Source organism: Callospermophilus lateralis, chromosome 2, assembly GCF_048772815.1.
Source record: "Callospermophilus lateralis isolate mCalLat2 chromosome 2, mCalLat2.hap1, whole genome shotgun sequence".
NCBI lineage: Eukaryota > Metazoa > Chordata > Mammalia > Rodentia > Sciuridae > Callospermophilus > Callospermophilus lateralis.
Window position 1 is genome coordinate 83,806,918 of NC_135306.1, and position 16,827 is coordinate 83,823,744.

At 33.6% G+C, this 16,827-nt stretch overlaps 1 protein-coding gene across 7 annotated transcripts in view; it reads right to left on the reverse strand.

Annotated features, from left to right (window-relative positions):
• The window catches only part of Agtpbp1 (ATP/GTP binding carboxypeptidase 1), a 207,684-nt gene that overhangs the window by 41,625 nt on the left and 149,232 nt on the right, over nucleotides 1-16,827 (reverse strand). For all 7 annotated transcript variants that reach the window (XR_013090371.1, XR_013090370.1, XM_076846133.1 and 4 more), the window contains 2 exons: nucleotides 12,910-13,086; nucleotides 11,623-11,783 (listed from right to left, as the gene is read on the reverse strand). Coding sequence is in view for 5 of the 7 variants with exons in the window: in XM_076846133.1 (XP_076702248.1) it covers nucleotides 11,623-11,783; nucleotides 12,910-13,086 (338 nt within the window). In the remaining 2 variants the exon portion in view is untranslated. The remainder of the gene's footprint in view (nucleotides 1-11,622; nucleotides 11,784-12,909; nucleotides 13,087-16,827) is intronic.

The following is a 16,827-nucleotide window of genomic DNA, read 5'->3' on the forward strand; positions in this document are numbered from 1 at the left end:
AAAAGGCTTGAGAAATATTTTGGAAGAGCAGTCAGAAAGTTTTGGATGATGGATGGATTGAATTAAAAGTAAATTCGTAGGGGGATTATGCCAAAAATATGACTTGAGCAACTGGATGGAAAGAGGCAGCTAAGGATAAATGTACTTGTTTGAGCTGAAGTAGGGGAGAAGAAATCACAAGTTGAGTTTTAAACAAGTTTATTTCATGCCTAGAGGTACATAATCAAGTTGAAAGCTGGATACGCAGTCCTAGAACTTCTGCTTTCCAGAGGTTCTGGGAGTTGTGAATATACAAACAAAATTTGAAGTCACAGAAATGAATATTACCTATGAAGAGCAAGAGGGATCAGGAGATAAGTGAAAGATAAAAAGCAAAGAATAAGATGGAGAAGAAATGTGCCACAGGAAGTTTATGATAATATCCCACCCCCTTTTCTACTACCCTTTCAACAAATAAATATAAGTGACCTATGTTATATTTGCTATGGCTTTTATTTCCAAGATAATTGTTATTAGCTATCATCAATGCAGAGAAAAACAATGAGAAAAAGAGAAGTATATAAAATTTCCTACCCACATTTACCAGTAACATAAACAATGAAAAAAATTTTAATTATTTCTGAAAGGTTTCCAAGAAGCAACAAAAAGGATAGTGAAATAAATAATCAATTATTATGAAATGGGATAAAATCATAAATGGCAGTAACTAAAACAGAAAAAGCTTTACCAGCCTATATGTGGATGGGGGAAGCAGATTTAATAAGTAATAGGTATACATCAATGATCCCATCTGACTTTCTGAAGCTGGCTAGTTTTATCTTCTGTCCATAACCAGAACTTCCCTCCTTCCTCCTCCTTACTTTAACTGTAGTACATGGAAATTGACTAAAACAAAACAAAGTATGCTGCCCCATCTCCAAACACAGCTGCCTCCATCTTGGGACACCAATCAGGGGTGCCTGCAGGTTTGGTTGCACCTGGGGTCTTCCTGCTAGGTGTGCTGATAGTCACCATCCTGCTGAAGAGGCAGGAGAGAACTGGGCTCTTCCCAACTACGTGAGTCCTGAGGCATGTGGGGAGAGACAGGGCTGGTTATAGTGGCTCAGATGATTGGAGAAGGGCATAAGGGGATCTTATTCTCAGTTTGCTCTGTCAGCCAGTCTGGCACCTACCAGGTTCCTGGGACCCACTAGCATGAGCACTCACCATGCCCTAACAACAGACTGATTACTGACTACCTCCCCACTCTAACATATGTTGATCCCCCAGTAGCTTCAGGACTGGCATCAGTCCAGCACCCAGCAGGGCCCTCCGGCTCCCGGGTCCCCAGTCTCCCAACTTCTCTCCCTAGCCACCAATCTGGCCCAGCACTTACAGCCACATAGCCACTCCACAGCTGTCAGCACCTGGTACTGATCCAACTGATATAGAACAGCTCTCTATGATGGGCGCATAGGTCCTTGAGCTCAGCCCTCAGGATCTCCTGGGAGAGAAGTGCCTGACATCTTAATAGGAGTCATGTGGTTTAAGGCTATATATTATTGAATTGGATGCTGTTAATATTCATCTCCCTCTTAAATTCGAGGTATTGGAAACCTTCAAGGACACTCTAAGTTTACAGGGTAGAAACCGTACTGCCTCAGATCCATATTGCTAGATGGAAGACACACAAACAACATGAAAAAACAAGGGAACAAAGTTACCCAAACAAATCCCAATGCTCCAATAATAGAATTCATTGACAACATAGTAGAAGAAATATCAAGAGAAGGAGTTCAGAATGTACACAGTGAAACTGATCCATGATATAAATGATGATTTAAGGAGTGAAAGCAGACAGAAATTTCAGGAAGTGAAAGATCACTTCTAAAGAGAGAGAATATGAGCAGAAATCCTCAAAATGAGGGTATCAATAAACCAAATTAAAAATTCAATGGAAAGTATCACCAGAAGACTAGACCACTTGGAAAACAGACCCTCAGGCAATGAAGACAAAACATATACTCTTGAAAACAAAGTTGACCACACAAGCAAGATGGTAAAAAACCATGAATAGAACTTCCAAGAATTATAATATGAAAAGACCAAATTTGAGATTTATCAGGATAGAGAAAGGCAAACAGATATAAACCAAAACAATGCACAATCTTTTCAATGAAATGATATAAGAAATATTCCCAAACCTGAAGAATGAAATGGAAAATCAAATACAAGGGGCTTACAGGACCCCAAATGTACAAAGTTACAATGACCCTCACCACGGCACATTATAATGAAAATGCCTATAACAGAATAAGGATAGAATTTTAAAGGCTGCTAGAAAAGACTACACATAGGGGGAAACCAATCCAGACCTCAGCTGATTTCTCAATCAAGAACCCTCAAAGCTGGTGTCCAGTAATAACATATATCCAGCTCTGAAAGAAAATGGACGTCAACCCATAATTTTATATCTAGCAGAATCAAGCTTCAGATATGAAGATGAAATAAAAACCTTCTATGATAAACAAAAGTTAAAAGAATTCACAACTAGAAAGCTTGCACTACAGAAAGAACATTCTCAGCAAAATATTCCATGAGGAAGAAATTAAAAAAAAAAAATGAAAACCAGCAAAGGGAAAAACTATACTAGAGGAATAGCCAATCAAAGGAGAAACGAAGTCAAATTAAAAACCAGAAATAAATCCAAATGAACAGGAATATAAATCATAAATCATAACTCACTAATAACCCTGAATGTTAATGGCCTAAACTTATCAGTCAATAGACATGGACCGGCAGACTAGATTAAAAAATAAGATCCAACAATAAGCCCTATCTAAGAGACTCATAAGAAAAGACATCCACAGACTGAAGGTGAAAGGATGGGTAAAAACATCACACACATGGACTGCATGAACAAGCAAGAGTTTCCATCCTCATATCATGCAAAGTGGACTTCAAACCAAAGTTAATCAGAAGGGATAAAGAAGATATGTCATACTGCTTAAGGAAATCATACATCAAGAAGACATAACAATCATAAATATAAATGACCCAAACAATGGAGCATCTACATATGTCAAACAAACCCTTTTCAATTTCAAGAATAAAATAGACCACAACATAGTAATACTGGTGACTTTGACACAACTCTCTTACCAGTGAATAGAACTTCCAAACAAAAACTAAACAACAACAACAAAAAACTATAGAACTAAATAATACAATCAATAATTTGGACTAAATGGACAGATATAGAATATTTCATCCATCAACAAGCAAACATGTTTTCTTCTCAGCAGCACATGGATCCTTCTCTAAAACAGATCATATCTTATGCCACAAAATAACATGTAGCAAATACAAAAAAAAAACCAAAAAACAAAAAACAGAGATACTACCTGTGTTCAATCAGACCATAATTGAATGAAATTATAAATCAATGATAAAATTAATAATAGAAGCTACTCCAACACCTGAAGACTAAATAATATACTATTAAATGACAAATGGATAGTAGGAGAAATCAGGGATGAAATTTAAAAAATAGTTAGAAGTAAATGAGAACACCAATACAACATATCAAAATCTCTGGGACACTATGAAGGCAGTGCTAAAAGGAAAGTTCATTGCATTGAGCTCATTCATTAAAAGAATAGAAAGTCAACAAATAAATGACCTAACATTATATCTCAAAGCCCTATAAAAAGAAGAACAAATCAACACCAAAAGCAGTAGAAGACAGGGAATAATAAAAATCAGAGCTGAAATCAATGGAATTGAAACAAAAGAACAATTCAAAAAATAGACCAAAAAAGTTGGTTCTTTGAAAAAATAAATAAATTAATAAATCCTTAGCCACACTTTATATATATAGAAAGAAAACTCTCTATATGTAGAAGAGAGAGTGAAAATTCAAATTACTGAATCAAATAAGTTCATGATAAAAAGGAAATATCACATGGACACTAGTAAAATAGATAATACAACATTATTTTGAAAATTTTTACTCCAATAAAATATAAAATTTTTACTTCAATAAAATATAAAATCTCAAAGATATCAACAAATTTCTAGAGATATATGACCTACACAAACTGAATCAGGAAGACATACACAATTTAAATAGATGAATTTCAAGCAATGATATAGAAGATGTCATCAAAAGCCTACCCATTAAGAAAAGCCCAGAACCAGACAGATTCTCAGCCAAGTTCCACAAGATCTTCAAAGAAGAATTAACACCAATACTCCTCAAACTACTCCATGAAATAGAAAAGGTGAGAACCCTTCCAAACTCATTCTATAAGGCTGGGATCACCCTGATAACAAAACCAGACAAAGACACATCAAGGAAAGAAAACTTCAGCCCAATATCCCTAATGAACATAGATACAAAAATTCTCAATAAAACTCTGGCAAATCACATACAAAAACATACATAAAAGATTGCCAGGCACAGTGGTGCATGCCTATAATCCCAGCTGCGCAGGAAGCTAAGGCAGGAAGATTCCAAATTCAAAGTCAGCCTCAGCAACTATGAGGCACTAAGCAACTCAGTGAGACTCTGTCTCTACATAAAACACAAAATAGGGCTGGGGATGTGGCTCAGTGGTTTTGTGCCCCTGAGTTCAATCCACGGTACTGCCCTTCCCCTGAAAAGAAGATAGTGTACCACAATCAAGTGGGGTTCATCCCAGGGATCCAAGGTTTGTTCAAAATATGGAAATCAATAAACATAATTCATCACATAAATAGACTTAGAGACAAGAATCATATGATCATCTTAATAGATGCAGAAGAAACATTTGACAGAATACAGCACTGCTTCATGTACAAAACACTAGAAAAACTAGGGATGGTAGGAATATACCTCAATGTAAATATACCTTTACAATGCTGTAAAAGCTATGTATGCTAAACCCAAGGCCAACATCATTCTAAATGGAAAAAGGTCAAAAGCATTCCCTTTAAAAACTGGAACAAGACAAGGATGCCCTTTACCACTTCTATTCAACATCATCCTAGAAATTCTAGCCAAAGCAGTTAGAGATATAAAAGAAATTAAAGAAATACGAATAGGAAATGAAGAACACAAACTATCACTATTTGTCGACAACATAATTCTATATTTAGAAGATCCAAAAAATTTCCAGGGAAAACTTCCAGAACGAATACATGAATTCAGCAAAGTAGCAAGATATATAATTAATACCCATAAATCAAACACATTCCTATACATCAGTGATGAATCCATTGAAAGAAAAATTAGGAAAACTACCCCACTCATGATAGCCTCAAAAAAAATTGGTGTAATCAATCTAAAAAAAGAGGTGAAAGACCTCTACAATAAAAACTATAGAGCACTCAAGAAAGCAACTGAAGACAACCTTAGAAGATGGAAAGATCTCCCATGCTCCTGGATAGGCAGAATTAACATTGTCAAAATGGCCATACTATCAAAAGCATTACACAGATTTAATACAATTCCTCTTAAAATCCCAATGACATTCTTCATAGAAATAGAAAAGGCCATCATGAAATTCACTTCGAAAAAGAAGAGACTTAAAATTAGCCAAAGCAATTCTTAGCAAGAAAAGTGAAGCAGGAGGCATAATAATACCTGATCTTATACCACAGAACCATAGTAACAAAAATGGCATGGTACAGGTACCAAAACGGACATTTGGACCAGTGATAACAGAATAGAAGTCACATAGCCTATAAATACAGTTATCTCATTCTAGACAAAGGTGCCAAAAACGTTCACTGGAGAAAAGATAGCCTCTTCAACAAATGGTGTTGGGAAAACAGGAAATCCATCTGTAACAATGAAAGTAAACCCCTATTTCTCACCCTGCACAAAACTCAACTCAAAGTGGGTCAAAGACTTAGGCACTATAACAGAGACCCTGCGCCTAACAGAAGAAAAAGTAGGCCCAAATCTTTATCAGGTCAGCTCAGAAACCAAATTCCATAACGAGGCTTCTAAAGCACAAGAAATGAAATCAAGAACCAATAAATGGGGCAGTATCAAACTAAAAAGCTGCTTCTCAGCAAAGGAAACAATCAATAACATGAAGAGAGCGCCTACGGAATGGAAGAAAATCTTTACCATACTCACCTCAGATACAGCACTAATCTCGTGGATGTATAAAGAATTCAAAAACCTTAACACCAGAAAAACAAATAACCCAACCAATAAATGGGCTAAGGAATTGAACAGACAAGTCACAGAAGAAGAAATTCAATTGATCAACAAATATATGAAAAAATAAAGTTCAACATCTCTAGCAATTAGAGCAATGCAAATCAAAACTACTCTAAGATTTCATCTCACTCCAGTCAGAATGGCAATTATCAAAAATACAAGCAAAACAAATGTTTGCAAGGACCTCTGAAGAAAGGTACACTCATACATTGCTGGTGGGAAGCAGTATGGAGATTCCTCAGAAAGCTTGGAATAGAACCACCATTTGACTCAGCTATCCCATTCCTCGGTTTATACCCAAAGGACTTAAAATCAGCATACTACAGTGATGCAGTCACATTAATGTTTATAGTAGCTCGATTTCCAACAGCCAAATTATGAAACTATTCTAGATGCCCTTCAACAGGTGAATGGATAAAGAAAATGTGATATATATACACAATGAAATATCACTCAGCATTAAAGAAGAATGAAATTATGGCATTTTCAGGTAAATGGTTAGAGCTGGAGAATATTATGCTGAGTAAAATAAGCCAATCCTCAAAACCAAAGGCCAAATGTTGTCTCTGATATGCAGATTCTAATTCATAATAAGGCAGGAAAGCTAGGGAAAAATAGAGGTACTTTGGATTAGGCTGTGGGGAGTGTGGGGAGAGGAGAAAGTGTGGTGGTGGAAAGATAGTAGAATGAATCAGATGTTAGTATCCTGTGTATGATTACATGACCAGTGTGATACTACTTATGTACAACCAGAAGAATGAGAAGTTATACTCCATTTATGAATAATGTGTCAAAGTGATGTCATGTATAACCAATTAGAACAAATTTTTAAAAAACCCAAAACAAAACAAAGTTAACAACAAAAGAAAATTTACCAAGCAGCTTAAATGAACATTTACCAAGAAGCACAATGAATAACTGGACTTTAGCAGTGTGTGTTCTATGATCCTAAAACTATCCATCATAAAGGAGAGCTCCAGAAAGCTCTGCAGTTGCATTCCCCTCAAAGCACTACATTACGTGGTGCCTCCCCCACAGAAATATCAGGCTATAATAAGCTTCTAAACATTTTAATAAATGTTACATACAGAATGTACCCATTATAATTCTCTGCTTAAAAACATACACAATTACCATTTTTGTCTACAAAACCCACATTCATTAGCATATAAGTGAATACTTTTCCCTACATGCTTTCTTACTATAGCTCTTCTAAGTTCAACATTGCCTAATTTAGCCTATTTCTCATTGCTAATTTTGTCTCCTTCATATTAATGGAATATTTCTTTACCAAACCTCATCTATTACTTTTCAAGCCAAAGCCTAAAACTTATCTGAATTTCAGATAAATTCAGAACTTTCAGATAAATTCAGGTCATTTTAAATTCATTCAGCAACTCTTCCTTCTCAAAATGTAGATACTATTTTTAACTATTTTTCATAATCTTTCATAACCAACATCATATCACTTCACACATGTAACTGCGCCTCTTCCAGTATACTAACCGCTCCCTCAGAAGTAAGTGCTGATTTCCCATTTATTCTACTCTCATTGCAAGTATGACCTAACACTCTGCCCACAGGAACTCTGCAATAAGTACTTGAATGTAAGGGCTCATCAGCAGAATGTAATCAGCTTATGAATAGCTACTACATGCTAGACACTGAGATTACAAAAATTATTTTTAAAAAGCTCCTCCCTTTGGAATGTTGGAGCCTGGAGGCATGAAGAAGGCATCCAAGAGAGAATGAAAAAGATGGGAGATATATTATACACAGGTAGACTGGTCAAATTTTAAAATTATTAAAGCTAATGAAAATGGTTAAAGAAGGGAGTTAGAAATTTGAAATTTGAAGACTAAATTAAATACTTGGGTGTAGGATTAAAATCGAAAGTATCACTATGAAATCAGGGTTTTCAGATTATGTCTGTTTTTATGTGTGAATGTATAAATATACATATGTGTATACACATTCACATACGTAATACTTAAATATATTCAATAGCACTATCCACTTAGAGAATTTAAAGTGGTAACACCAAAAAAGGAATAAATACAACTAGTACCTAGACTTTCATATAAATACCATTTTATACCAAAAATAATGAGGGAGTCTTGAAGAAATGACTAATCCCAACCTTGGGACAAAGTACATATAAAAGATGAGCCTGGAAATCCTGTGTGGCAGTAAAAAAATCCTCAAAGAATGATGGGGACATGTGAAAAAACATAAAAGTTTCTTGAAGGGACCAAACTGAGGTAACTGAGCATCAATATAAATAACAATAGTAACTATTTAAAACTCACTGAATCAGACTATAAATCATTGTCTAATATATATATCCATTTAAAAATGAATAAATTCAAAGTTCAATGTATATTTAAGAAATGAATACTAACAAATTGCAAAATGCATCCCCATTAAAATACTTATTAATTAGAAAGGAGAAAAAACTAATTTTGTAATGGAGAAATTTGGCAGATACCATCTTAAGTGATCAAGAGGGAACACAGTGAGTTAAAGAACAAATTAAAACTGCATACTAGAGCTGAATGCAATGAGAAGAAACAGTAACCACCATATTCTTGCCAAAGATGTATAAACTTAGTAACAATATGAGGAGATGTAGAAAAACTGAGATTGTGGACCTGTATACCTCAAAAGTATCAAGATACAGAAGTCAAGGAAAAATCAGAAGTATGTATAAAATTCATCTAAGAAGAAATGACAGCACGGAGGAAGAGTGACTGGTTGCCTAATGAGATAAATCAATAAACAGGAGAAATAGCTAGAGTAGAATTTCAAGGGGGAAAACTGTCTTAATTTAGAATTGCCTATTATTATGTTTGTATTTTTATATGCATACAGTGATGAGAACTATGAGTTCTTAACCTTTTCTATGCCACAGAAACCTTGGAAAGTTATGATAAGGCCTATGAAGTCATTTTCACAATAGTACTTTGAAATATATAAAATAAAATGAATATGATTACAGAGAAAACAAATTATATTGAAATACTGCCGCAGTCCGGCTGCAGCAAAATAACGGGGGGGCGGGGCGGGTGACAAACAACTTGTGTATATTGATACAGCAGGAATGGGAGCCATTTATTGTAGGACAGGAGGGGTATATATACATTCCACACAGCTTATCTTAATTAACATAAACTAGATACAGCAGTCAACCAATAAGGAATCTCCATACTTAATGGCTCTCTGGTGTTACTTCAAAAACCACTCCCCCTGGCAAAATGCCAGGCGCCATCTTGACTTGTTTACAGACCCTAACATTTCCCCCTTTTGTTTAATTTAAATAACGTCCATAGTGGTTTTTATAGAAACACCATAAATAATTTGCTACAAGCAGAAGGAGAGGATACAAAATGCCACAATACCAAACCAGTTGATGGTTCCATGCAAGAAGCCCTTGGAAAAATTATACCAGCAATGACACTGTTAGCAAAGATACCGAGTTACAATTTGTTGTAGATTACAGTTTGTTGTCTCGGTCCAGGTATATTGGACTGTAATTTTACCAGTCATTGCTGGTAAAATTCTTCCGCTACAATGGTTCTCTCATACCTGGAGGCTGATGGAATAATAAGCACCATTAAGGCTTATTTCAAATGTAAAAAAACCTTGAGATAATATACTAAATTGTTCAGAAGGTTGTTTTCTTAGTGGAATGCTACAGGATTTTCTTTAGCCAGCATTGCCGGAGTTCCTGCCTTCGTCCCAGTGCCAGTGAGGACGAGGGTGGAGAGATTTCCAGTGTTACTGAGAACTGGACGAGACTTCGGATCAAGCTAGCTGCCTGCAGAACTTACCTGGACTGTGAATTTACCTGGATTGTGAGTTAATCTATTGAGACACTGCTTTACCTGGACTGAGACAACAAATTGTAACTCAGTATCTTTGCTAATGGTGTCATTGCTGGTATAATTTTTCCAAGGGCTTCTTGCATGGAGCCATCAACTGGCTTGGTATTGTGGCATTTTCTATCCTCCCCTTCTGCTTGTAGCAGATTATTTATGGTGTTTCTGTAAAAATCACTATGGTCGTTATTTAAATTAAACAAAAGGGGGAAATGTTAGGGTCTGTAAACAAGTCAAGATGGCGCCTGGCATTTTGCCAGGGGGAGTGGTTTTTGAAGTAACACCAGTGAGCCATTAAGTGTGGAGATTCCTTATTGGTTGACTGCTGTATCTAGTTTATGTTAATTAAGATAAGCTGTGTGGAATGTATATATACCCCTCCTGTCCTACAATAAAGGGCTCCCACTCCTGCTGTATCAATGTACACAAGTTGCTCGTCATCCCCCCACCCCGGTTATTTCGCAAAATACAATTATCAAAATGTTAAAAATGTGACATAGCAGAATGTGTAGCAGTACATTTCTTCAAAATAAATGCTTTTCAAAATATGTGTTCTGCTCCTTTTAAAGGCTAAAATTGGCAGAGGAGCTAATAACCACAGCTGTGAGGTATTAATAATCATAAATAATATTTTAGGATATTTAAAGCAACTATAATAAGTCCATGAACTGATTGTAGATTATTTATAATACATGAATTAAAGCTTAAAAGAAGGCTTCTAAATATCAGTAAGAACTGACACCTTTTCATTCATTTCCATCAGTGTCCAGCAGATACTCTGAGAAATAGAGAACTGCAGGTAATCAGCTGTCTAAAAGATCACATTTATAAAGAATGGAGTCCAATTAATGGTGTGATTGCACATAAAACTGCTTCACTGATATATGTAACAGCACATCACAAAAACTTAACAGATATAATAACAGTTTAATAGCTAACAACAAAAATCACAAAGGTTCTATAAAATGGGACTATTTTACACATATACACCAAACTATTAAATGCTAAGCCCTGGCATCATGGTTATGAATTATAATATTTAATTATTTCTGAGCTCACAATTGATCAAATTTCATGCTAAATTTTAAGAGAAAAAGATTACCTATTTTAAAGAATATTTAGCAGATGTAAATAAATTTTCAAAGGCAAGGTTAATTTAGCTATTTCTAATATATATAATCACAACATTATTGAGCAGCTATCCGATGTGTATAGATATCAACAAAATAAAAATTCCTTTGAAATATGAACTCTGACTCTAAGTGATCTTAATTTAAATATTAACTAAGTGAAATATTTCTCCATTGATTATTTTGGGACTAAAAGTAAATTGTTAAGGTCACTACAAATATCATTCAAAAAAGTAAAGGTATTTCATTAAAATATCATTCAAATATCAACATTAAAAAAATATTATCCCAGTTTAGAAAAATATTAGATATGCTCTTGGCTAGCTAAATCCCTATTTTCTTCCTATGCCTAACTATTCTAATGAAGCTCAATAGTATATTACAATGCAATAAAAAATAAAATAAAATGAGTGTGTCCTACCTAGTTACTTTGCAGCTTGATTCAATTAAGTCATTTTCAAAGTCAAGCAAGCTGGAAGGCAGATTATACTCCAATGGGGATGTCAGTCTTTTTAAACGCAGCAGACCAACACAAAATTTTGCTCCCATCTCTTCCAATTCTCTAGTACCAATCTGTAAACCCTAGAAATAAAGTAATATTACACACATAATTAGAAAGTTTTCTCTCCTCTAATTGTACTTTGATAAAATTATAAAGAATTTATAACTACATTAATAAAATTTGATACAGAACTATAATATAATATTGTTGTTTTTAAAATGCAAAATTATTCTTAGATCACATAGGAAACTTTACTAAAAATCATTTCTTGAATGCCTATTTTCACTTACTATGACGCAAATTCTTTTCACTAATTTGGGAGAAAAAACATAAATGGACATTTTAAGATTAATGTTACTTTGTAGATCATGTGTGAAACTATAACAATCTTGCTAGTATTTATCATAATCTACTTCTTTGATTGCCAGTGTTGAAATACCATAGTGTTAAAATCAAAGCTCCAGTATGTTTCAATATTACCTTATAGATACCTGTATGACAAAAGTTAATAAAAACCAAAGAAAAATAAATATTCAGATTTGCTTACTGCTTATCTGAGGTTCAATTCATTCAACCTGAAGTCCTCAATTTTTAAAACAAAAAATCCTAAATCACCTAATATTTTTTATGCCTTTAATTTCCAAAGTAAAATTTAAACTTTGATTATCTCCAACAAGAGCTCAAGGAGAACAGTCTTATTAAAGAAAAGAATTTAGTGAAGGGATATGCATTTAAAAGTTAAATTAAAAATCAATTTAAAAAGTTAATTTAAAAAATTAAAACAATCTAAATATAATAAACTAGTTGCTTTGTAAGTATAGTGTGTTGATTTTAAATGCACAAAAATATACTTACATCCAGTCAATTAAAACAATAGAAAATTTTCATAAATAATGTACTACACTTATAGCTCCTTATAAATTAGTAATCAGAATTTTAGTGCATATTCCAATGCCTTTTCTTAAAAATTATGAATATAAATAGACTCAAGAGTATTTTAAGGATCCCAAGGAAGCTATTTAGTTTAAAAAAAAAAAAAAAAAAAACAGAAAACACCTGTTGAGGTTGCATGTGATTCAATTCCATTATCACAAATTACATATAACTCCATAAGACAAATGCACTGTACTTGAAAACCATGAGAGTATATATAAAAGAGTCTTCAATTTTTTTTTTATGGCTAAGAGTCCAAATAAAACATTTTACCTTATATTTTCCCTGATCACAGCCACATAAAGTACTTTCCATGGTGTAGCTTCTCTGTACTCCTATTTCCCGCCAAACTACAACACGTGCTGTGGATTCTTTAGATTTTTCCACTACAAAGCTACAGCTGCTCATACAAAACGCTGGGGCAATATGGCTCAGTATCTTAGGCAAAGTCTGTAAAAAATAAAAATAATAATAAAATAAATCAAAAGGTTACTTTAATTTTACATTTTTCTTTTTAAAAATGTTTGATGAAACCACAGTGATAAAATCAGGACCATGTGGATCTTCTTGCTATAGCAACCCTAACTCAAACATCCAACACAGTTTGCTACTCAAACATCCAACACAGTTCTCTAACTAATTTAGAATTTCCTGCTGCTCTAATCAAATAGTAGCCAGTTAGCAAACATATGGAAGAAATGATCACACTTAGAACAGCAACCAGAAAACAGAATATAATCATTTAAGAAAACCATGATTAAAAATATAGTAAAACATTTTTAAAATGTGAAGAATATTTAGCCATGAAAGACAGAGATTTAACACTGGAAATGTCAATCATCCCTAAAGTAATCAATAAATACAAGATAATCACAATCAAAATACTACAAAATATTTTATGACCTAAAATTGTTCTCAAGTTAACTGAAAGTGTAAATATGGAAGTATACCTTGGGAAATTTTCAAAAAATATTTTAAAAGGCTATAATGGAGGAACAATCCAACATATATCAATCTAGATTGCATATGTAAAGTAAGATAAATTGTGATACTAATGTAGGAACAGATAAAGCTCTAGTGTAATTCTAGTTCAAAATTAAAAGTGAAAGTATTAAAAAATTATTACTAGTGATCATCTATTAAATATTGACACAAATGGATACTCAACTGAGGAAAAACAATCTGAAGTCATGCTTCATTAAAAAATCAACAAATATGATTAAAGTTTTAAATTACCAAACATCATAACAAATTAGAAAATAAATCTCTATATACATAAAGAATTCTTATTTTATTTTATTTATTTTTATTTATTTTTTTTAATTTTTTAATATTTATTTTTTAGTTTTCGGCGGACACAACATCTTTGTTTGTATGTGGTGCTGAGGATCGAACCCGGGCCGCACGCATGCCAGGCAAGCGCGCTATCGCTTGAGCCACATCCCTAGCCCCAAGAATTCTTATTTTAAAAACAATAATAATTAGATCACAAATGCAAGAATACTCTCTTTTTTAAAAAGAGTCAAACATGATACTCAACTTCATTTGTAAATACACTTATATAAATAAAAATAATTATTTTTATTTTCATGTGGCAAAGATGGTACAATACAGTAAGGATGTGAAGAAAAAACCCTATCACTCATAGTATTTTGGATTGATAATTTATATAATCCTGATGAAGGAAAATTTGGCAGTACTAGTCAAATGACCAACAGGAGACTACTGAACAAATACAACTGGGTGTGCCAGTACAATAAAAACAAAAATGCACAATGAAAATCTTGTGTAATTGTTAACAGATAGATCCTGATAAGATGACCAGGAAAGATAGTAAACAAGCATTATCATATGAAATAGCAAGTTGTTATGTGCTGCATAAAAGAACAAAGACTCCCTATACTGTATGTCTATACTTTCATGGAGGGATGTGTTTAGAGGCAAGTTTTATAACACACATGGTAAAAGGGACTAGTGTTAAGAAAATGAGAGATGATAACTTTCACTAGCTACTGTGTGTGTGTGTATGAAGTGTTCCCATTTTACATCATTCTAATCACTTTATTTGGGGAGGGGGAAGAAGGGAGAGAGCACCAAAAAGAAGTTCTTCAAAGCACAGTGGTATGTTACTCTAATGTTTTTTGAAAATAGATGGGGTGTAGGCATCATTATGATAGGAGAGACTGTGATGAAACAAAAAACAGAGGACTTGAAGCAGGGTATCTCACTTCCAACCAAAGGCAAACAACTTTTTCACCAAGGCCTCAAGATGTCAACTGAACTAGAAGCCTTAGTTGACTCAATTGTACAATTACAATGATAATCTCTACCTACATCAGGAAAAAAAACCTCATATGACAGTACACTAAAAGCTACTATAAGAACAGTTCAAATAAGGCAATAAAGTTATTAATGTTTGTACATATAATTAATTCATCTTTTCATTCAACAAATATTTACCTAATGCCTATTAAGTATTGAATACATTCAGTCAACCAAAAAAAGTAAAGGTTCTTCCTAAGTCATCTCATTCAGGATTAATGGTCTAAAATTATCTATAATATTTAAAAATATCAGAAAGTTCTTTAAAAGCCAATATTACTTTATTAAAGCTAATCACATATTTTCTTCCAATAAGGTGAATACCATACATAGTACAATAATAAAAGTTTGTTTTTAAAACTTTTTATTTTGGACTAATTTTAAACTTAAAAGTTGCAAAAAACATTACAAAAAATTTATATTTCCTTTAGCAATCCTTAATGTTAATGTATTAACTATAGTAGAATATCAGAACAAAAAATTAAAGTTGATTCAATACTGTTACCTAAATGATAGGTCTTATTCCAGTTTCTTCAGTTTTTCTAATGCCTCGTGTTACAGGATCCTATCCATAAATTCACATTGCATTTAGCCATTATTTCTCCTGTACCTGAGATTATTCCTTAATCTTTCTGTATCCTTCATGATCTTCACACTTTTGTAAAGTAGTGATCAGTTATTTTGTCAAGTGTCCTCTATTTATATGTCATAATTTTTGGAAATTTTCCCAAAAATATTTCTCTAAAATATTTACATACTGTACTAAAAGGACAAGGAAGTGCAATAATTTATCATCAAAAACAAAGATAGTTTTATGTGTATTAATCCATGAAAATATCAGTAAAAAAAAAAAGACTTCCATAGTACGGTAGTCAGAATAATTAATGGCCCATCAAAGATGTCCACATCTCAATCTTCAGAACCTGAAAATATGTTACTTTACATGGCAAAAGGTCTGTAGAGATGTGATGAAGTTAAAGATTTTGAGGTGAGACATTATAGATAATCTCAGTGGACCCAAGGTCATCACAAGGGCCCTCCTTAGGGAAAAGAGGAAGGCAGGAGGAGGGAGAAAAGGTGATGTGACAATGGAAGCAAGAGATCATTGAATTGATTCCTTCTAGATGATGATATTAGGAACACAGGGAGCTGTTTGCCTAGAGGGTAGTTATGATTCTACCCTATAGATTCCAAGAACCAATGCAGTCCTGCTGACACATTGATTTTAATCCAGTAAAGACCTGCATCAGAACTACAGAACTGTAAGTAAATCTGTTTTAAGCCCACACTTCTGGTTATTTTGTTACAGCATAAGTAGAAATAACACACATGATGATGGAATTGTGTGAAATATTCTACTTTCTCTCTCATACGTACCACACACACACACACACACACACACACACACACATACACACACACTCACTCACTCACACTCACACTCCCCTCAACAACCTTGGAAATGTAAGATGCTCACTAACATGTAAAGCATCTTAGGAGTCTTGAAGACAAGAAACAATAATATAAACTGTGTCAAATGTGAACACCAGACATATCTGGTCATAAAACTATTTGGAGTGGTAGTGTCTGAAATGCCAGGTAACATCTTGACAAATTATTTAAGGGAAAAACTGATTTATGTATTTTACCTAACCTGCAGCAGCATTTTATGTCTCCTTTCATAATAAATTCCAGATATTTAACCAAACAAAGAAAACTGGAGAAAAGAATTAATAAAAAATTTTTAAAAACCAAGACCAAAGATAACTTGTATTTATCTCCCCAGGTCATGTCTGCCTGTCATCCACCAACTCATCAAACAAATATATTGAATGGTTGAGATGAATAAAGATTTGTGCTGCGTAATTA